Consider the following 23,448-nt stretch of genomic DNA (forward strand, 5'->3'; position numbering starts at 1 on the left):
CCCCTGGGTTTACCATTTCAGCCACGGTCAGACACAGCCCTCCTCAGAAGAGCTTGAACAGGTCAGACAAAAATCACATGCCAACACAGGAACAGCTTCTCCTATCAGCAAAAAGCAGCTCCTGCTCTGGCACACGCTCTTTAATAGGGCAAGATGAAACTACGCCCCGTTTGGGGAAGGCAAAGATGGGGAGGCTGATTTGCTCCATGTGACAGTGCCTGGAGAATATTACAATGCAAATAGCTTTGGACAGAGGCAAAAAATCCTCCAGAGACTTTTCTGCACATCTCAGGGCACTTGCACCTCCTGCTCCCAAGTATATCCACAGTGGTTTTACTCTGCTGGCTCTCAAGAGAGGGCTGCACCGATGGTTCCCCCTCAACTCCAGCTTAATGAGCGCTGCAGGGAACTGCACTCTACTCTTTGGGACAGATGTGACGATCCAGAATGGAAAAGGGCTCATTAGGAGCCCTTCCCTAATTGCACATCTGCCCAAGAAGCTTCCCCAGCAGTCCCTGCACATCAAACACTTCGCTGGGCTCAGCCAGGTCTGGGCTGCAGTCTTCTGGGGCTGCACGGGGCAGAGGAAGGAGCCGGGAGCTCTGAAAAAACATTATTTAGCCTTTTTTAGATTAATTGGTGTTAATTGCTTTGGGAGGCTTGAAAATAGCACTGCTAATGGGAAACGTGGACACAGGCTGAAGGCGAGGTGTGAGCAGAGACGCACGATCATCACATTAACCCGGACGCAGGTTGTGCCCTGCCCAGCGAGCGGCCACGGCCAAAAGCAGGGAGACCTTCTCCTGTCCTGCCTGTACCCCTAAATCCTGACACCCCCCCGGACAGCCACATTCACACTCATACGGGGGCAGAGGGAGCCTTCTGGCTACCACAATGTTCACAGAATCACAGAATCATCTAGGCTGGAAGAGACCCTCGGGATCATCGAGTCCAGCCATCCACCCTACTCTAAAGTACTCCCCTACACCATATCCCCCAACACCACATCTAAACGGTTCTTAAACACAGCCAGGGATGGTGACAGGGATGGTTTTTTTACCATTAAATCTCCAAGAAACAGCACTTGAACCTTCTTCATTTCAGGCTCCTTTGATTTATGGATTCACATCCTTCTCCCCACTCCCGCAGCCGTGGAGGACCCTCAGTTCCCCACACCTCCTCCAAGCACAGACACAAGGACAGCCCAGAGAGACCCAAAACCTCTGCTGTCCTAAATCCAGAAGAGAGGCCTGGCATTGGTTGGGATCGTGATTATCCACACGCAGGGGGTTAGAGAGCAGCCAGAGGAGATCACTGCCCATCGCCTGGATGGTGGAACTCTCCTGCCTGACAAACACACACTGGGGACGGAGCTGCGCTGGTGATGAACGAAGGCAGGGGGTGGCCTCTGGTCAGGATGTCCAAGCGACCACACGAGGCTGTGATCTGGCCTCCCCAGAGCTGGGCAATAGCAAGCAGAAGCCAAACTTGCCCCAAGGCTGTGTCTTCTGGGAGAGCCTCCAGCACTGCAGCCCCGTCCAGTAGCTGGCAACAGCCGTTATCAACGATAAAGCACAGACAAAACGGGTCTGATTATAGAGGCGCCTGCACTGCTACAGCTCTGTCCTTAGGTGAAACCCAAAACCCACATTATCAGGGTGCATTTCCCTGTTTTTAAATATAACTCATACAAAGAGAAACTCATGTTACTGGCACAGAAAAGATGATCTCCCTAGACCCACCAAGCGATAGAAGAGCAGACAGCACGGCTCCTGCAAGCACAGCCAGACCACGCTCCCTTCCCAGCCTCGGTCCATGCAGAGACCTGCTGGGTCCATCAGGTTCTTTCTTACACCCCAGATCCCACCAGCCAAAATCCCCAGTCACCAGAGGCCCCTGTGTCATCTGGTGTCATCACAGCTCCAGTGATCCGAGCAGAGTTACGCTGATTTACATCCAAAGAGAACCTGGACTATGATTTTTTTCTTTTTTTTTTAAGCTCTTCTGGCACATGCAGTTTATTAAACGCAAGAGGCCGGAACTGTGAACGTACAAAGTGCCCCAGGCACGGCAGAGACCCTAGACATGAATGAAGAGTTCCAGATTTTGAGAGAAGTCAAACATTTGGAGTTTTATTGCTCTGGGTCTGGCTTTGATTCATCCCTCTTTTTAGTATTGTTCTCTTTAAAGTGACAGCTTCTAGGAAATGGTGAGTGTACATCTCTTTTACTGTCTCATACCACTTGATGGCTGACAATTTGCCGGGAGAAAGGCAAGGAGGAGAGCAGACCTCAATTATGGCTTCAAAGTGCCAATAACTGAAAACTCAGTTACAGTGAGTCAGGGGAAGAAGAATGTATTTCAGTAGCTTGGTTAGTCAGCTCCAGCCTGGACCACTGGACTAGCCAGTCTGCAGACCTTCTGTTGTGACCTCCAACACAAGCCTGCTGGGGGACCTTGGGCAACCAGTTCAGATTCTACCTCCTGCCTAGAGCAGGTTCCTCTCTTAAGGAGAGGCTCTTTCTTACAGTTTTTTAGCTCCCAAACTGGCCTCCACGCTTGCCAGTTATGGATGGAATATGGGGTGCTCAGAAGTGCTTTCCTGCATTCGACTGATCCTCAGCCCAAGGGATCTGAGAAGCATCAAGACCTTGGGGATCCTTGAGCCATCACGTTCCTTTTTTCTGCTTGATGCAGTTGATGCACAAGCCCAGGCTTGTGTTAAATCCTGCCTCCTATCTCCCTTCCGCAGCACAGCTTTGATTCACAATTTGACCTCAGTCTGGGAGGAGGAGAAACAAGGGACAGATGTAGTGGGAAGAAGCAGAAAGAGGGTGTAGCAGCAACAAGAATATCCCGAAGCCAGGAAGATAAGGAATTCAGCTTTATCTCTGGGACCTTAAGCACCAAAATATCTCACCAAGGACAAGGTCTAGGGGCTGACACCAAGGCGTGGAGGCAGCAATATCTCTGCCTTGCTTCTGTTCAGAGCAAAATCTGGGCAGGACACTTCAAGGACCAGCCCTGAGCAAGCAATCCTCCACCCATCCCAGACAAAGGATACTGATCAAGCTGCTGCCCACACAGATACCATCTGCCCTGCCAACATCAGCCCTGTCCCACAGACCGTGTGGGTGTTATCTGCCTCTTAAGTGGGGACAGGTTCTCTTTTCTACTTAGCTTTTGTCCTCCACATCATCTGCAGGACAAAGGGGAGAGAACAGTTAACGCTGGTCCTGCGATGCACAGTGCACCTTGTAGGGGCCATTTCTCCTGTTTCAGCACCCAAAACGGTCAAATATTCACAGGTGACCCAGAGATCACAGTCTGGTCTTTTTCTGCCTTAAATTAAGAACTGCCACAGCCATGCACTGCACCTTCAGGGGCTCCATAGCAGAGCAGTCATTTTTCCAAAATGAGAACAGCATCAACTGAGAAGACTCCCGGGTGGTGAAAATCCCCCTGCTCTGAGCAGAGCCACCCCTGGGACCTGCCTGCAAGGGGTGGTTGAAGCAGCCAGTGCCCGTATCCCTCTCGTAGGCAAAAGCTGTGGGAGGAAGAGATGATCTCTGCTTCTCAAATCAAGCCAGGCAGCCAGCTACACTGCACCCAAGGCATCTAAGGCAGAGTCTCTGGACTCCCAACTTTGGACCTCGCAGGGCAGAAGCTTCTTCTGGCCACCCAGACAAGCAAGGCAGAGGATGCCAAGGAAAAGCCTTGGACTGTCGTGCAGAGAACCATGCACAGCTCCTCGAAGGCAGCTGGTCTCTCACAAAACCAAACCTCAAGTCACAGAGTCGTCTGAAATGCAGGTGCCATCCCCAGCGAGGAGGGGGTGACGGCAGACACACAAGCACAGGATTCAGCCCCAGAGCTCTGGAGGACCAGGACGGCTCCTGCTTCACCTCTCCCTGCTGGGGATGTTGCTCCCTCCCAGCCACACCTCAACCAGGACCTCCCCAGGGATGCCAAGGAGCCTGGCAGGTAATTCTGGATTTCACTCCAACTGCAGAGTCTACCTCCCAAACCCGCCCCCCTGCATGAGAAAAAGTAACTTAATGAAGGATGGTAAAGCCATAGGGCCCATGAAGCCCCAGCCCCACACCCCGGCTCAGTCCCCCAGGCACGACACTTGCCTGCGGCAGAGCCTGCCCTGCCTCCCTCTCACTCACACGCTCTCATTGGATAATTACAGAGAAAACCAAGGCAAATCCCAATTTTAGTGCCATTATAAAACAGAGAGGGGGAATTCATTACCTGGCAGCTGTTAATATTTAAGGAAGAAACTGATAATTTACCTCTGAGGCAATGAATGCAGCAGAGGCAGCACAAGCCAGAAAACGCTATTGCCTCCCCCCACCATCTCTGTGCAGTTCCTTTGCAGAGATTTTCGATCTACCCATTTATTTCCCTGCCTCCCATGCCAGCACCAAAGCCCCAGCAAGGAACAGCGTGTGCCAGGGCTCCGTTTTGCAAAACTCAGGAGGGTCTTGGCTCTGGCTCTGCTGTCCCTGCTGCACCTCTAGGCTGGGGAGAGCGTCTTCTCCATCTCTCCTGGTTCATGCAGCATCTGTGAGAGCAGCCCACCTGAGTCAGACAAGAGGAGCTAAAGAAAAAAAGGGCCCTAGAGCTTAACAAAGAGACTCATATTGGAAATAAATGTCAGACAGTTTAAGACGACACTAGGGAGGCAACCACAGCACTGGCTGCTTCTCCGAACAGCCCAATTCCCTGGAAGTCCCCTGATACCCGTCAGACTCCAGCCCTGCAGAAAGTTTCCCGGTGTATCCTGCCTCCAGCCAGAAAATATCTCAGCCCCTCTCCCAGCTCTGCGTCTGCACGATGCACCACAGAAGGTCCCATAAAACTGAACGAGAAGATAAAGCATTACTAGAACAAGCCACGTCTCAGTGTTTACCTGCTCAGTTCCAACAGGACTGACACCAACACAGCAGCCTCCAGGTGTCATAGGAACAGTTTTAAATTTAGCAGCAGTTGCCTTCCCTCTCCCTGACTCTGGCTTCTCTCTTCCTCTCCATCCCCCTCACTCTTTGATTCTTGGAGCACGTTGACACCAAAAAGCCTGCCCAATGATAATGGCATAATTATACCCATGCAGTTAAACAAAACATAAAGACTGTGGGATGTAGGAGGGTGTGCATTTGCACTGCCCTTGCATTGTGGTTGTTTACACATCAATAAGACAAAGAGGCCATCACCTCATCTTAAAAGAGAGGTAAGACCCTCCGGCAGCCACCATGAGCAGCCAAGGCTGCCTGGGGCAACCCCCCATGTTCAAGCTCCTGAGGGACTGCAAGGAAGCATCAGTTTCATCTTCTCTCAAAAAACACAAGACCACCAGGGAAAGAAGCTTTGGAGTCGGGGTGCAAGTATTTATCCTTACACCTGAGCATCCATCTGGCCAATTCTGCACCCCAGGATGGAGTCCCAGGGGATGGATGGGGGCACCTGACATCCTACCGCTGCCTGGACAACACATGATTCAGCAAGGACAGGCAGGACCTCCCTGCCTGGTGCCACCACGGAGCCCACACCGCCCTCCAGCCCTGCTCTCTGCTCAGTGACAGCAGGAACTGAACTCTCCCTGAACTGAACACTCTTGGTGGCCAGGCAGAGGGTCAACCACCAGCACCTGCTCTGCACATCACTCCTGCAACTGGACACGCCACTAGTTAATCACAGGAGAGAAAACCATCAAAAGAGCTCTGGAAACCTGCCTTTGGCGGGGGGTGGGGTGGGGTGTTGGTATGATCTACAGAATTTTCCCTTCTTTTATGGTTGCTTCTTACCGTAATCATAAAAAAGGTCTTATAAAAACATTTGTCCTAGGGAATGCTTGGCGATGCAGCATGCTTGCAAATTGTTCAGTGTCTAAATACATCAGCAACCCATCTCTGCAAGTCGTCACTGCAATCAAACACAGCTTCTCTTTCTCTTGACTATAAATGGTCTTTGCTGAGGACAGGATGGATGACAGGTTTGAAGAGCAAGGAAGCTCTCCCTCGAGCTGATGCACTCCCCTGGGAAGAGGGGAGTCCAGATGAACAGAAGCATTTCTAGAGCATGGATCCCCAAGGAAGGGAGAGGATTGGGTTCGATCCTTACCTCTCTCCATGGCTTTTGCTCCAGCTTTTGGACCTTGAGCCAATAAAGTGCTTTAGCCCTTGTACATCCCCAGTCTCATTGAATTCAGAGACTTTAGCTCGGTGCAGACCTCAAACACAAGGCTCAGAATTGGGGCACATCCCCAGCCCCTCCCCAGAAAGCCTTTGCAGGAACACACATCCCCTTTCTTCCATGGGCCCTCTCCTTTTTCCACAGTGGTTGCTCTCAGAGAGGCGGGGTGAGAGACACACGACCTCTGATATTTCTGAAGCATTAGAAAAATCCCATCCTTCTAGTACCCCTCTAAAATACAGCTGATACCAAGTCAATCAAGGGCTGGAGCGTTACGACCTTCTCCGCAGAGGAGCAGAGGGGTTAAATTTATGAGCAAGCCTTTGATGTCTGCAAGCCTCATGTGGTACGAAACCTCCTGCTTTGATGTTACTTTTAAAAGGGGGGAAACTCAGAGGGTGTGGGGGGAAACTCAGAAGGTGTGTGGTGCATGAGTCCCAGGGCGCACTCGGACCCGGCCACCTGCGACTGCAGGCACAGGGACCAAGCTCTAATGCAGCTCCTTTTGCTCACACTCTGCTGTGACAGATAGAAAATGGGACCAAACACATCTCAGCCTCACCAGCTTCTCCCAGACCGAACCCACCTTTGCTCTGCCTTTGAAGAACCAGGCATTCACTGCCCTCATCTTCCACCAGGAGCTCCAAACCTGACCTCAAAGGAGAAGAGGATCCCGCCTTTGCCCGTCTTCCAGACTCAGGCAGTCGCGGTCCCTCTCCTCCTAGCCACTACCAGCCATGGCTGGGAAATTCCTCACCTTCACAGGGCTACAGGAGGGGAAGAAAGCCCATCTCTGCCCCACCAGTGATGCAACCCTCCTGCAAGAGCTCTCCATCGCGTGCAACACCAGCCGCAGTGACAGGAAGGTCCAAGCCACAGGGAGGGACCTGCCGCACGCTCTCCTACCTTACGCAGCACCTGGGCCATGGCTTCTCCTATCCATCCCAGCATCCCCACGGCTTTGCTAACAGGCTGAGCCCTTCTCCCAGGGCCCGACAGAGCTGCCAGCAGGGCCAGGCTCCTCTCCATCCCCGAGCTGACTTCACCTCCCTTCCCTTTCCCCTGCCTCCCCTCCCCTCTCCCGCCTCCTCCCATGGGGAGTTTCCCAGCAGTTCAGTAATTAGCATCATCATCACCAATGCTAATAACACCACCACAGCTCCCTGCCATCCGAAGCTCAAACAACTTTGCAGCCATCATCACGCCTCTGTAACCTCCCCAGGGTAGGCAGGGAGGCAGCATTACCCCGTCAGGCAGATGGGGAAGAGGGAGGTAAACAGGAGGCAGAGATGGGCAGAGGAGCCGGGAGCTCTGACTCAGGCACTGCACCCATGGGACCTGCCTGCTGCAGCAGGGACCCTTCGGAAGGAGCTCGGTGGCCCTGTTGACAGCAGGACTTATCCAGAGGTTACACCACTCAGCTTGGAGCCTGGGAGTCCTGGGATGAGGTTTTTTTCCTGGCCATCCCCATGCACAGCCTCTGTTCCCCTCTGCAGAGCAGCAGACAGGGCTGTGCACACAGGCTGAGCCCACACCTTCTGATGGGACAGCAGGCATTGTGGCATTCCATCAAAAGCACCTTAAATCAACCATTAGAGCTCACCTCTAATTAAGAACTTGCTCTTTACTGATGGCTTAAAGAGGATTTTTGCTTTGAGCATTCACAGAACGAGGAATCAGGGGAGATTTTTGCCTGAACAGCTTGACCAGGGAAAGCTTCTCTCCTGTCTTGGGTGGGGTTTACTACGTTTGATTTAAAACGTCTCACGTGGATCAAATTTACAGCTTTTCAAAAAAGCCCACCCACACTCCCCACGCATCGGACTGATGTGGCCCTGGCAGCCCTGGCATTGCCTGGCAATGGGTTGCTTTGCTTTTGTCAAGTACCTGCAAAGTGACATTGACTTCAAATGTTCAGAGGCCGATGCCACAAAGTCAGGCTGGTGAAACCACCACCTGGGAGCAGCAACACAAACCAAAATTCACCTGAAGTGACCCAGCCTCGTCCACCAGAACATACTGCAGGGACGTTCTCCTGGCAAAAGAGCCCTTTCTGGAGGGTATGTCATGTGTGGCGGCGGCATGGCCTGAAGACAACCAGGTGGTGTGAGCCATGTGCCAGGCAGGCTCTGGACCACTTGAATAAGTGCCTGGGCAAGCAGCACACGCAGCATCACCCGAATTTCAAATGCCTCCTGAGTCTCTCCAGCTCCGGTTTCTGGGGAGCTACTGGTTTTCTAAGGGTGTTTCAGAAAACTTTAGGAAAGGGGATATAAATGCACCTGCCTTCGCTTTGTGGGTGCACAGGCAGGGGCAAAACCTAGTTGGGAGCTCCAGGCTCCTTGGCAAGGAAAGATGGCAGGATGCCCTGCCAAGAGCAACGCTGGGAGGCTTCGGTGTCCCACCTGCACTGTGCCAAACTCCCCTCTGCCATTCTGAGCATCTGCCTACGAAGACCACAACCCTGATCATGCTACATAACCCTGTATAGCTGCTGCCCTGAAGAAAAACCAAATAAACCACTTGTCACTGTCATTTTTATGGTCTATGGTCCATTAGATACCAAATAAGGGACATTCTTTAAAGTGTAAGACAGGCAGTCACCTTTCTCCTCCAGCCACGAGCACTGTTGAGTGCATTCTCTCTTGGGATGAAACGGGAGATGTTTAGTGCCTGCAAGGAGGAAGATACCATCTTTTCTCCACACACGGCTGCTCTGCGTAATCTGTTGAGTTCACTCTACGCTGTTTCACGACCACGTGCACCAGGGAGCTGAGCTGAAAATGGACTCTTGGGGAGCAAGCGGGGAGCTAAACATGAGCTACCCCCTGCAAGAGCCAACCCAGGGCTTTGCAGCCCTGCTGCGTGGTCCCCCATCCCCTCAAAGGTGTGAGGAACGGTGTGTCCCTCGCCTGCTCACACACTCCATCAGGAACCAGCGCACACCCCAGGTGTCTGAAAGGCACCTCCTGTGACTGCAGTGCGTATGACTACACTTGCTCTTTCATGGATGTCCACCAACACCCCATGTGCACTGTCACGAGGTCACTGGTGGTTGGCGATGTCCCACAGGGCCTTTTCTTAGACACAGTCTATGTACTCACAACCACACTCCTGAGGAATGCTTTTTTGCTTTGCTCTTTGATGGAGCATGACTTTTGTTTGGTTTCTGGCTCAACGTCTGAGTTAAAAATACAAGGCTATTTCTGGCAGAAGTGAGGGGTTTTTTCTGCCTTTGTATTGCCTTGGATGCCCCCGTGCTGCTGTCTCCTTTCTGGCTCAGATGAGCTTTGTTTTCCTTCTCAATGATCATGTTTGCACCGGTGAGCAGTAGGAAATGCTTTTGCTATTAGAACATTTCCACGAGCACTGTTGGGAATGAAGAATGAGCTCAGAGAAGTCTAAAAAAAAACCCAGTTGGTGTAAAGATCCTGTCTCCAGCGGTCAGAGAACTGAAGATCAGGAATGTCTGTGGTGAAAAAGGGCTGTGTATGTGTGCACACGCACACAGGTACGGCAGGATATGTTCTCCCCATGACCCACAGACCAGGAACAAATGGCTCAGTGCTAGAAACACTTTCAAGCATCCCCACTGTACAGACAGGCTTCATTCCAAGCTCCACAGCTCAGACCCTTTAGTACCCAGCACAAAAATATTTTATTTCGCTTTTCTTAAATGCCAAGAAAAAATAGGCCTATCTTTCCTGGCTTAGATTTATTCCATCTGGAATCACTGCATGATCACAGGATTGTGATAGGGTGTGTTACAGCCTCAGTGTAAAGCAAGAGCCCGAATACTTTCAAAAACCCGTGCAATCATTAAATCTCTGCTGTTACACACCATCTCCTGGCAACAACAAGCTGAGGACTTGGGGTTTCTCGCTTGAGATCACTGAGTTCAAGTATCTCCAAGCCCCCTCCCACGATCCAGAAACATGCCATCGTTTGTGGGTGTGATCCCAGTCTGCAGGACTGAGAACAAAACCAACACAGGTGCAGGAAGCCTCCCCGGTACATTGGATGTGCCACACGTCACAACAAACATGAACACAACCGGAAGATAACGGCCCAACAAACAGCTCAATTGTTCAGGCTAAAGACATCAAAAAGGCACGTGAAGAGCTTTCCAGGGCACAGGTCCCCACCACCTTCTGGGGAGGCAAGCACAGACTGAGTCAGAGCTCTTCAACACCCAACACAGGACTTGCTGCAGGCCAGGAACACATAAATCACCCACATCAGGGCCAGCTCCTCTTGCCAGCTTCTGCTCTTCAGGAAGCACGCTCCACCTAACTTGCTTCCAAAGAGAAGCTCTTAGACAATGATTTTCTGTCATCTGTGCCTAACAACTGCTGAATTCAAAGACCACTCTGCAGACTGCCACTCTGGAGACCATCAGTGTGATCAGGAGATGAGAGGCAACAGAACCTAAGGTGCCAGATTTGGCAAAGGCAACCAGCATTTTTGGTTGCTCATCAAAAACTTGAAAAGGGCTCTGTTTCCTGAAGGCAACAAGCCCACTCCTCATGAATCCCAGGAGACTGATCAAGTCAGACAGCACAAAGAAAGGGGGCCAAATTCCTGTATTCTCCTGGAATTCAAGGCATCACATTCTGACAGGACCAAACTCAGGAAACCTCAGGTCTAAGACTCCCATCCCTCAAGAGAAGGTTACAAATACCACCACTAAATGCCATCCTCTAACCAGTTCACGACGGAGGTTGGTACCATTGTTCTGTTAAATGGACAGTGATGCTGAGGGTCATAAAGGCAAAATGAATTGTTTACAGTTGCCCCAACAGCAGACCAAGATGCAGGCTCCGTTTCCCAGCCAACAGGCCACCCCACCACCCATCCAAGGTTAGAAATGAGGTAAGAACAAACAGGCTGTAAGAAACTCCCAGATCAGAACTGGAAAAATAAAAATCATCTTCCTACCGACTGTGACACCTGGACACGGACTTCGCTGGTATCCAGTGGTGATGTACTTGACCCCTGGGACTTTCTCTCTGAACTGGATTGGTGCTCCCGGTATTTCTTTGACCTCGCAGGTAACGACAAGAACTCTTTTCCTGAGATCTTCAGGTCTCCCACATGATGGCTGTCCCCGTTCTGGTCCTTGGGAAAGCAAGAAACAGTCATTGCACAAATCTCCTGTCTCAGGTTGACATGGAGATCTGTTAGCAAGTACCCACAGAACAGGAGACACGAGGAAGCAAGAAGTTAACGTGGAGTTTAGGTGGTGGGAGTTGCCACTCCTCACGTGCAGGGTCAAATGAGGACATTCTACCTCTGCAGCGAGTGATTTTAACGAGTGGAAAGGAAGCATCACCCAAACAACACACAGCAGTCAACTTCTCCACAGGGAGAAGTCAGGGAAAAGTAGCATCCTCTTAAAAAACCCACGTAAGCAGGTAGAAGTATGGCTGATTTATTTCCAGACATAGGGAGTGATGGGTCCAGAAGCAGCCACTGCTGCTAGTGATTTATGCCAACTGCACTCATAAAAACCTCTTCCAAACAGAGTCACAAGCTCATCTTGCTCAGGATACCAAACTCCTGGCACAAGTCCCTCTACTTGCTGTATCTTCACTTCTTCCCAGCACCCAGCTGTGCAGCAGCCCACACCAAACCATGGATAACCCAACCCTGCCCCAGGGACCACGGCTATCCTAGATGCTCCACAGCCTTTCCCACCTCTTGTCTGCCTCAGTGTCTCCCACTGCCTTCAGCAAGAAGAGCCCTTACCTGAGGGTTTCCTCAAAGGCAGATTGGAGTCCCATCAGCTCTTTTGCCAACCCCTGTGCTACCAGAAGCCCATGGGGACTGCAGGGTAACATGACTAACTACAGCAGATGATTACGAGCAGTCCCCTCTTCTCTCACCGCTGCCCTCATTTGCTCTCTTAATTCCTTGTGCTCAGTGCTGCCATAGACATATAAAATACAGGATTATTACCCCTGTGTAATGCATGGGAAAATGAGGTGACAGAAATTACACATCTCTTGAAGTTTTTTTCCCTTCTCACTTTTCCAGGCCCTGCCCCATGCCCGGCTCCTCCATTCTCACCCCCTTTCCATAACACACACACGACTCTATCCCTTCTCTGTCAAAAGACTCGAGTTAATAGCCCTGCCTGTATTATCATAACAGCCTCATTACTGCTGTCACACAGATGAGGCCCTCGTACAGAAGCATCAGCAGGAGTATTCAGTGTTTATATTCAGTGTTTAGCTCCAAAGACACTTATTAAAGGCACCAGGCACTTTACATGTAACCGGCGGGACATGAGTGCCTAAACCTGCTTGGTGCCCTGGGCTTCAGTGTCTCTGGTGACAAACCACCTCTTTATCATACATAAAGCACTGAGAGGGCTCCCCAGAGTGTCCTCACTGCAGCACCCACATGCAGGAGAAAGAAGCACAGCTCAGGAGACAACCCAATGGCACACAAGGTTGGGATTTAGGTGCACATAGACCGAAAAGCCGAGGACACCGAACAGGATCTGAAGTCACAGCACACAACAGCACAGTAGGATGCTGCAGCCTAAATGACTTTTCCATTCCTTGCAATACAAACAGGAATTGTGAGGACAAGTGAGGAGAGATTCATTTCCCTAGAAGTTATTGATGGGATCAACTGCAGCCGGGCCGGTGTCCACATTTTGAAAAGCAGCCACAAAAATGGATTTCAGAACTGGAAAGAAACTGCCTTATGGTACCTTACTGCCTTACTTAGAGCCCTCAAACTGTTTAGTTCATGACAAAAGGAATAGATGACTCAATTACAGCATGTAAGCACCTTCAGGGTAAAAGGCAGCACGAGATAAAAAGATTTTTAGTCTGGTGGAGAGAGGAATAAACAAGAACCAATAGCTAGGAGCTAAAACCAGAGAAGATCAAAACAAGGAACAAGGCAAAGGCTGGAGAGAGCAGGATGGTCGGGGAAGCAGCGTTGTATGATGGGACATTCAGAGCCAACACGGGACCTTCCTGGGTGCTCTGCCCAGACACAAGTGTGCACAGAGGCACTGGACAAGAGCTCCTGGCCCGTGCAGTGACAGGGTCCCTGCTGACTTTGACGTCTGTCTCTGGCAGAGACGGTGGGACGATAACGAAGAGGTGCTCTTCGATCACAGTAGGTGGAAAGGCTCAGTGCCTCCCAGCTGCCTGCAGAAACAGCCTGTGCCCTGGGGAGACTGAGAAAATGCTGATCTGCTCAGATCTGACATTTCCAGCAGGGAACTGGGGCAGAAGCTCCCTTAGAGCCCCCTGGGATAAAACCCTCTGCCTCCTGCCACGCACCATCCCCTGCCTCTGCCCTCTGCATCCCTACTCGTGCTGAATGCAGCCCTCCGCTGGGCTAATAAGGCCCTGAGATTTGCCACCAGCCACTAAAGGGGCTAAAACGCCAGAGATTATCCTCTCAATAAAGGGCAGCTTTTTTTCAAAAAAGCAAAGAAGTGGCTTTTTTTCAGCTTTCAGTTGTTAAGTGCCTTTTTAGCTAGACCAGCTGTTCCTCTCCTCCGAGCTCTCTAGAAACCCTCTTTGGTTAATCCCATTGACTCCAATGATATCTGCTAATTGCATACTTCCCTGCAAACGAAGCCAGTCAACAAGCCATTACAGATTCCTAGTGATATTTAATCTTTGAGGCCAGACATCTTTGCTTACCTTTTCAGAAGGGAACTTCAGGAGGTCTAAGCTGTCCATGCTGTTCCTTTGGAGTCTCTTTGGCCTGGCTCCTGCAAAACAACGCACTCTCGCATCAGGAGGGTGGCACTCACCAACAGCACTAATGTCACACAGACAGAATTTAAGCAAGGGCAGACTCTCCACTTCTGTTAACTACAAAGTCAAAAGGACGGGATGCCGCAGCTGTGCTGTCCTTGAGATTCAAACATGGGTTTTTTCCTCTATTGCTTTGGGGCTTTTTCAAAACACTATCACAGCACCATCAGCAACAGCTTCGGCTGCCTGAAGCTTTTGCTATTGAACCAGTGGCTGGGTCACACTCTGACCCTGATCTCAACTGAGCTCTCTGGAATTCAGGAGTTACAAACCCTACCCTAAAAAACAAAAGTCAAGGGACTGACGTTGAGAGAAATCATAACAAAACCACAGTTTAATAGATGCGTGGATTTGTTGCTTTATCTTCATGTTTTTAACTTAAAGAATGTAATCTGGGACACAGCTTTGAGTTTTTCTCTACAGTCACGAGGGCTGGAAAACTAAGCGAAGGAGCAAATATTTTCTAACTATCATAGGCCCAGCCTTAAGGAGAGCAAAACCTTGCCCTGAAGCTGACAGAGAAATCAGAATATTGGACAGTATCCATTATATTTATTTGAGATTTCATTAAATTCCTTTTGATGCAATATTCTAGCGATAACAGAGAAGGTGAAACACAGTTCAGCTCCAACTCCTGCTTTCCAAACTCTCTTTACCTCCACCATGTCTCCATCCAACCTGCTTCCAGCATCTATTGCCTTGCTCACTAACACAGCCAGGATTTACAAAATAGCCCTGGGATGCCTTCACCGCATCTGGGAAAGCTTCTGTCCTTTCTCTCTCCTGCTTTCCTGCCCTGAAGGTTCAGCTTCGCCGGGCACCACATGACATCCCACACCAGCAACACCAGACGGGGCAGAGATGAAAGCTTTGGACTCACAGTCCCATGATAACTTCCAAGCTTCAGGGGAAATCCTCAGGGAGGGTGGATGAACACATGTGAATCGAAATCCATCCCCGTGCTGAGCCCTGAGAACGGAAACCACCGAGCTCTGTGTGGTTCCTGCAAAAGCAAACTCACCAAACCTAAAGATTCCATAGTTTACCACCAGCACCTAACAGCACAACTGCTTCTGTTACAGCACAATTATATTTACAGCAGCCCCACGGACCCTGTTCAAACCCAGGGTGCCACCGAGCCACTCACGGGACAAACTTAACGAGAGAGAGAAGGCAAAAAAATAATGAACCAGTTCAAGACTGTAAGCAGAATATGATGATTAAATGGCAAAAGCCACCAGGTAGCAGGGATTCCTGCATTAACATGTGCCCAGCTCTTCCAGGGCTCCAGACGCGACCAAAGTCATCTCTAAACTGCACCAACCCCAGAAACACTGCTGCTTTCAAAAGCTCAATCTCACTCAGCTCTGTGAGACAAAAGACAAGCTCAGATCAGCTGGGACTTTGCTAAGGGTCATGCACATATATCACATCTTAGTTATAGAAGACCTAAAGTTAATTACACTGCCCCTCGCTACCCTAAAGTGATTTACTTCTTGCAGCCATAAAGATTCAAATCAGCAAAATATTTCTGCACGTTTCTCTCTATTCCAAAAAGCACATTAGCACCAGCTCCATTTTAAGGTGCCTTCATTACTAGGCTTTGGGTTGAGAAGGGAATGACATCAGGGGTGGTGAATAGGTGCAGAACAGATATTGATGTGAGTACCCAGAGAGAAAGGAAAACACGTCATGATAAGCAGTCGTCATCTCTACTCTCCTGCCCTGCAAAGCCAGTTCTCCCTTGGCAGCAGCTCAGGAACAGCAGGATTTGATGGTGGAAGGTCAGCAATTGCTGCTGAGACTGAGACACGGGGCTGCCCTCCCTTTGGAGTGGGCAGGAAAACAAGGACTTTGCTGCCCTCAACAAAGCAGGCACAACTCTTTGATTTTACTATTTTTATTCCAGTCTTTGTTTATGTTTACTAAGATACCTTATCTAAGGTATCATATGTTTGCTAACATCTTTTAAGCACCTCTGGCGAGCACGTTGGGAAAGGCTCACGCTGTTGGATACCAAGGAAATGATCCAGTTGTTTGGTAGCTGAATATATCTATTATCACAGGCTGGATGTGAACTCAGCCATGAAGACACCCGAAATGATAAAGCGTGAGCCCTCTCCCAAAATTAAATGGAGAGCGAGCTGCACTCTTGGTGGGGAGGCACAACCCCCCCAGAGACAACAGTTCACTCAGTACAGGACTCCCCTTCCATGTGCTAAATTCTGCCCGAGTTTACTCTCCCCAGGGCACCAGTGATCCCAGCTTTCAGCTGAGAGGGCCCAGAGCTCTTAAACTAAGCTGAGGTCCCAAACCACCTCAGTGGGAGACACGAGACACCCCACGCCCAGCTCCCACCACCACCCTGGGGGCATCAGCACAGAGAAGGTGGCTACTGCTGGCCCCAGGTCTCCTCCCACGCTGCCGAATGAGCAAAGGGCATTTGGCTGCTGCCGTGTGGGTCAGGCAGGAGCTCAGCGAGGGGAAAGAGTGGTGGGTTGTGGCTGGTGGCTCCTGGTCACACACGATGACGTTGCGGACACTGCTACAGCTGCTGATGGCTCTTTGGCTTCCCTCAGAATAACCTACGGTCGTATGTGTGGAGAAGGGAGGTGGGTCTGGAATAAAAGGCACCTACAAACACTTAATGGGATGGTACATTTGGGTTTCAAAGCAATGCCCAAGAGGCAAGGCCAGCATCTGGAAGTGAGCGTGCGTCACAGCGGCTTTTAACAGCCACTTCCAGGAAAGCAAGAAAGGAGCGAAGTGTGCCTGATTAGATAAACACACATCATTTCCAACAGCCTAAAGAGTCGTTAATTATACACCTCCGTCCTCAGGTGCTTTTGTACATTTGCAATAGCATTAAACTGCTGGCCAGAAACCATTAATCTCTGATCTGAGAAAACCTGCCTTCCTCTTTGTTAATTTAATCTACGGAGTCAGCTGAGACTACCCCAGCAATTAGGGCACGCAGAACAATTTGTCTTTTTCAGTTGTTTTGATGCTCCTCCATTACCGTGTGGATTTCACATGAAGTTGAGTTAAGAGAGGAAGACGATGGGAGTTACAAACTCAACTTCAGAGCCACCCACTTCAGCTGCTTTCTTCCAGAAGAAAACAGAGTCAGCTCCAGGGCCAAACGCGGGCCTCACAAAAGCCCAACGGTTCCACCGTCCCCACTCACCATGAGCTGTCCCACGGGTGGGGAGAACAGCGCCATTAAAACAAGAAATTAGAAGAATTAAGAGGCTACCTGTTGGTCAGGGCTATCATAAACCAGATCAGCACAGGCAGCAATTCCTACAGCACGTATGGGAGTTCTCCCCTTTACTCCCCAGCAAACAGGCTCAGTAGCCTGCACATACTCATCTTCCAGCAGAGCAGAGAGATTTCTGTACTCACAAGCACCCCACGACAGAAGGAGTCCCATTAATTTTTCTTTCTCCGATCAGGACGTTCCCTCAGATGGCTCCAGAGGTAACTTTTCAGTCTCCTTCAAGTCATTTTTCCCAGAAATACCTGCAGCACCACCCAACGCTCAGCAAAAGTTCAACTCTGCCTCTTTCTCCCCGGTGCCGATCACCAGCAGCCGGCGCGGATGCAAAAGATGGAGCAGCTGAAAACCTGGGTCTGTTCCTCTGGAAGGTTTTTTCCTCTCTCTCCAGTATTTATTGGCGTGTTTACCAAGCCTACTGCAGAGTAACGGAAAACCTCAGGGGCATTTCTAAATGCTCTCTCTGTCTTCAAGGTCTCGAATAGAGCAAGTTGAAACCTTCTTGTGAACATCAGCTGAGCAACGCTCCTGACTGGCTGTATTCATACCTTGTTTTCCTGGAGCTCCTCGGATGTTGTTCTTTTCATTGCTCAGGCTCAGGGTCCTTGTTTCTTTTTTAAATATTTTTTTTCAAAATCTCTCCCCTCCCCTATGATCTCCACACCACCATGAACCAAAGGGGATTTTATTTTATTTTTTTTTTAATTTTACTTGTGCAATTTGGTTCCTGAGGCGAGTTTAACGGTTTTCACATTCTTGTATTTTAAAACTTGATGAAGGAGACACCTCCCTCCCTGGAAGGGAGCAATGGACTTTGGGGAGGGGGAAGTTCATTGCAAGAGAGCAGAGGGTGCTGCTTGTGTGCTTGCCTGCACGCACGTGAGAATCCTTGCTGCCCCCAGGTCCTTCAGATCCCCTCATCTCACAAGTGCTCCCTGTTCTTCAGTCTTTGGGACATAAACCCAATATTATCCATGTCAGATACCCACCTAGACCCATCTTTTTTCTCTGCCTCACATCCCCACTCTGCAGAGATGGGGATGGCCTCTCTGCACATCCTTGTGCTACCTCGCAAGAGATGACATGGATACGGGAACCGTTATCTATAATCTCTTCTTTACCACCAGAAGTTTGATAGTGCAGGATCCCTCCTTTCCTTGGGCTTTTTAAGCTGATGAGTGTAGAGCTACACTGGGCATTCCATGTCTGATGAAGCTGCTAAATCAGAGAGCTGACATGGTGCACACAGCAAGCACAACTTCTTCCCTCCATTCTTCTCCTGTCCCCTTGGTTTCTGTTACCAGCTCCATATCAGTACCATCTCCAGAGAGGACTCTATTCCTGTGCCACAGGCAGGCCCTCCAACAGGCAAGTCCTCATTTTTCAGGACGCAATTAGAGGAGAAATGCTCACGTAGCAGAAATTCTCTAGCAGTACCTTGCTTCGAAGTGAGATGTAGCCACAGAAAACACAAGGAAGTGTTTTATCGTGGGATGGTGATGGGATCATCCCATGTAAATTTGCAGTAGGGCAAAGCTGGGTAGACAGCGTGGGCAGAGTTTTGTTCCTCTGTGGACAGTCTCCCTATCCAACTGGCGCTCCTGAGATTTCAGAGTTGACAAGATCGAGCAGAACACGTGTAGCAACGGCTCAGGGAGCCCTGCCAGGAGCTCTCATCAAGTTGACATGTGCTTTGATAACTCCTAGGCTCTCCCCCCTCCCCAGCAGCTTGGAGAGCTGCCTACTCCATCCCTCTTAGAGATGAAGCAAACCCCCTCCCCGACACAGATCGAGCCACAGTTCTATTTGCAGGCCGGGAACACGCTGTAGCCCTCTGGGGGGGCTGTACCAGAGGAAGCAGAATTAAACTTGACAGTGGACTCCTCAGAAGACCAAGAGGGAAAGGTTGTATGGCCAACAACATCCCCACTCCATCTCCAGCGCTCCCGGCTGAGCAGCACACACAGCTCAGGAGCAGTGCCTGCCCCACGGAGTCCAAGCTTTGCACCCCAAAGAACACAACAAATCTTGGCATATGCACTGCTGTACTTTCATGAAAAGGTCATTTCTCTCTGTGCCTGTATTAACTGAGATACTGACTTGTGCCTCCCCACATTTACATAGACCCCAGCATTCCAGAACCTTCATTTTGGCAGACAACTGTAAATATTGTTCAATATGATTAGATTAGAGCTGCCCAGCCAGTTGTTGGGGTAGAAGACTGGTCTTCAAGCCCTACCTAGATCAGAAGTGACCGTGGAGATATGGTCCAGCAATCCAAGTGCTCACAGATCATCTCAAATCATACGGTACTGACATCTAATCAGGAAAGCTCTGTCAAGCTAGTGTTCCATTATTACTGCAAGCTCCTCAAAAATGGAAAGACAGGGGGGTGGGGAGGAAGCAAGCACAGCAGCAAGAAAAGAAAGGAGGCAAAAAAAAAGAGAAAGCAGCCTCCGGTAGGACAAGCATCTCATTTAAAGCTTTAATTAGTCTTCAAACACATAATGGGTTCTGGCACTATAAATCCACTTGACCTCTATTATTGCCAGCACTTGAATGATAAATGCTGGTACTTGTTTCCCCAGTTGTTACTGGGATAGAACAATACTTTTCTCTATTCAGAGAAACCAAATAATATCTGTTATTTATGATGACAGCCATAAAAGGCTGGCACCGAGCTGTGGTGTGTCAATCCATAGGAAGGACCATCTGCTTACCCCCCAGTCCTTTAGACCGGAAAGGACAAGGGGAATCCTGACAGTTCTGGCCCTTTCTGTGTCTGAGGATATGGCTAAATGGGCAAAACAATGTTTTTCTCCCTATTTGAGGGCTTTTCTGGCTGCACAGTGTAGACAAAAGCCAAGAGGAGGTAGGGTTTATAACAAAGGACAGTACACATGAAAATTATAATAGAGTCAAGCCATAGCTAAGGGCCAGGGAAAGCTGTGGGGAGGTTGTTTTCATGTGGCGTCACATCAGACTTCCCCAGGAACGTTGGGTCTCACGCAAGGCCCTCCAGCCTCTGGTCTCCCTTGTCAGAACTGGGAGCCAAAAGGAGAGGAATGAAACCCCTTCTGCTGGGAAGATGGGGCTCCAGCATGTTTGCTCTGACACGCTGTGTTCATTGGCACACAGACAGCACACAGCTGAGCAAATATCAACCTTCCAGACAGATCCTGAGCACTACAAAAACCTTCTCCAGAATAACAATTTTGCAGGTTTTTTTTGCTCTCCGTGGCAAAACTGTTTCTTTAAAAAAAGTATATACAATATGTAGTAATAAAGAGAAGTTACTTTTGAATCAAGATGCTCGCCTGCCTGATTTGGCAGAAGATGTTTTGCGTATGTCACCCGAGTTTCACATCCTCCAGAATCCAGGCTGACAGCTGAACAACTGGCTGAGAATAACAGCAATATTGTACATCTGCGTGGCACCCAGGAACCCCTTGACATTTGGCTGACTGTATTCAGGTGAGCAGTAGCACCGAGGCTTCTCAGGTGGGGAGAAATAATAAGGAGGCACTCTGGAGCACATGCCAGAAGAGTCTTCACATTCACACGGAAGAGGTAAGACTTGGAGCAGAAGTCCTTCTTGGAGACAGAGATGGCACAAGGGAGCTGCTTTCCAAACCCAGTGTAGCTGAGGAATGCTGCAATCTTGGAGCAAGAAGAGGATCTTACATCTTGTGGCCAAACTATTACCAATTGCCACGATGTCAGGCACATCTTTGATTCCAGTCTTCCCACACATGTGCAATGGGCATTAGTTTTTCCTCTAACTAAGCAAGGCTGGAGTAAGGCTTATTTACAAAAAAAAAAAGTTGGCAATTCAGGCCAAAGAAGGAAGTATTTTGGTATGTATTTGCACGATGTAGAAAATGCAGAGCACCCAATCACACATCACCTAACAGGTTGTCAAATACAAGGCTCAAAGATGGTGGGAAACTTAAAGCTGTGTTAGAGGAGGCCTCCTATAACCATAACACACACTCCCCCAGGCAATGGTCTGCTTCATAGATCAACAGTTGTGGGGACAGGAGGATTTTCTGGGAGATAAATGGAACTGGGTGGAGCAGGCTGGGAGGAGGCATGTAACCTCCAGGCTAATTTAAGAACAGCCATGAAAGGCTTGGCAGGAACACCTGGCTTTCTTCTAAGAGCAGGATTTTCTCTGCCAGTATATAGCAGAGCCTCATGACCTCCCATCTTCCGTTATCAGCTTGTGTTGAACAAGCAGAGATCAAAAAGAAACTCAGTTTGAGCTAGAAAGTGGCACACTGTGATTAACACCAGCCACATCTCCAGCAGCTAGACAAGCCCAATTACAGCAGCTGTGTCCTAAACACTGACTCAGGGAGGGCAAGGCAAAGACCAACACAGATCTCAGAGCCTTGCAGTGATCAAACACACTTTTTTTTTTAAAGGGGCAATGTACTTGATCCCTCCTCCTGGATGCTGTTGTGAATCAGTCACCAGCTTGCACCAGCCAGGCTCTTTCCAGCTACCGGAACGTGGCTGGCCATACAGGACTTTGAATCCAGGAGCTCTGTTTCTACAAGCTGCCAGGTCTCATTGCTAAGCAAAGGGCTTCTGAGTGCTCGTCCATGCCAGGCTTGGGGCCAGCCTTGCTGCTGAGTGAAGGTTCCTGGGGTCAGTCAAGAGATAACGGTGACTCGTGGAAGGTCTGGCCTTGCCTCGCTCAGTGAAGCACCAGAGCAGGCCATGGTCATCCCTATAAAAAAACTTTAAGAGATAAAAAGTCATTCTAGCTGAGCGATAAAGCATTTTCTTCTTCTCAGTCCCTTTCTGGCTCTGTGCTGCAAGAAAGTACAGGAAGTAGAGGCATCTTGTTCCCAACAGTAACGCTGTACTGTTAGAAGATCACCGTAGCCATAGGCATTTCCTACACGTTGGCTACCAAAGGAGACAGTCTGTGGAAAGTGCATTCAGGAACCAGTCAGCACACACCAGAGCTGGAGCCTGGAACAGCAGCCAAAGGGAACTTCAGGCTTCCCAGCCTGGAGCAGGAGTTTGCATCAGGAACTGGCAATTGCCAAAGAGTTAGCTCTCCCCATAACAAGAGATCCCTTGATTTAATGGATGGCTCTGCCAAAAGCCACGTTGGACCTTCTCTGCCACAGGCTTCAAGAAGTGGAAAGGAGGATGAGGAAGAGGCCAGCACTTGCAGTCTCCCCTGGCATCAAGATAAAACAAACACCTGAGTTTCATTAGCACAACATCCTCTCCTCCAGTCCTAGAGCTTTTCCTCTGCTGTGAGCTGAGAAATCTTGCTGTACTTTAGACTGACACTGGGAAGGAGACTCGTGTACAAAGCAAGATGAGAGAGGAACATTAAATACTTCTTAACACTTTGAGAAGAGTATTTTAAAACTTCACGAAGCCAATACTGGGGCAGTCTGAACTGAGTGCTAAATTACTTGGTTTAAATCCAAATGACTCAGAGGTTCATCCCCCCCATCAGAGCTGTTGGAATGATTTAACAGCTGTAATAGCAGAGGTTACTCAGATTTGGAAAAGACTCATTACAAGGATAATGAAGAGGCATCCTTTAGAAGTCCTAAATCCTCACCCAAGCGGCTCCTCACGCAAGCAGCACTCCTGTCCTTCCTGCTCTGCTCCCTTAAGCATCACAGCAAGGACCACCACAGACTCAGGGCTTTTTAGACATCTTCCTGCAGGTGCCTTACTGGGCATGGGCATTTGTGCCAGCACTGCTCTGAGCTCAGCAGCTAAAGCTCCACTGAGCATCTGTCAGAGCAAAATAAAGCAACCCGACCACTCCGCAATCTGCTTCTACTTGGCCAAAAGCTTCTCTGCTTCAGTCAACAACCTCATCCATCAAAACTCTGCATAAGCAGGTACAATTAACCAGGTACAATTAGCCTCGAGCTTTCATTTTCAGAATGAAAAAATGGCCGAGCTGCAGCCTATCAGCTCTTGTGAAAAAAAAAAAAATATAGTTGAGGATACTTAATATTAAGCAATTTCCATTGCTACTGTGCTTACTCAGTCTGACCGATAAGGACAGGGCAGGTTCGTGCTGAAGCCGTTAGTGATGTGACCCCCTGCATTCAGCTGCCACATGGAAGGCAAATGCTACCCAGACACTGCCATCCCAGTCGAAGGACACTGGTCTCCAAGGGCCACATCTCCCAGCTG

At 49.6% G+C, this 23,448-nt stretch overlaps 1 protein-coding gene across 2 annotated transcripts in view; it reads right to left on the reverse strand.

The window, feature by feature from the left end:
- The window catches only part of GPSM1 (G-protein signaling modulator 1), a 78,696-nt gene that overhangs the window by 15,272 nt on the left and 39,976 nt on the right, over window positions 1–23,448 (reverse strand). For both annotated transcript variants that reach the window (XM_014942943.1, XM_014942944.1), the window contains exons 10-11: window positions 13,872–13,942; window positions 11,137–11,316 (exon numbers count right to left, since the gene is read on the reverse strand). In XM_014942943.1, the coding sequence (XP_014798429.1) occupies window positions 11,137–11,316; window positions 13,872–13,942 (251 nt within the window). The remainder of the gene's footprint in view (window positions 1–11,136; window positions 11,317–13,871; window positions 13,943–23,448) is intronic.

This window comes from Calidris pugnax, unplaced genomic scaffold (assembly GCF_001431845.1).
Source record: "Calidris pugnax isolate Ruff unplaced genomic scaffold, ASM143184v1 scaffold102, whole genome shotgun sequence".
NCBI lineage: Eukaryota > Metazoa > Chordata > Aves > Charadriiformes > Scolopacidae > Calidris > Calidris pugnax.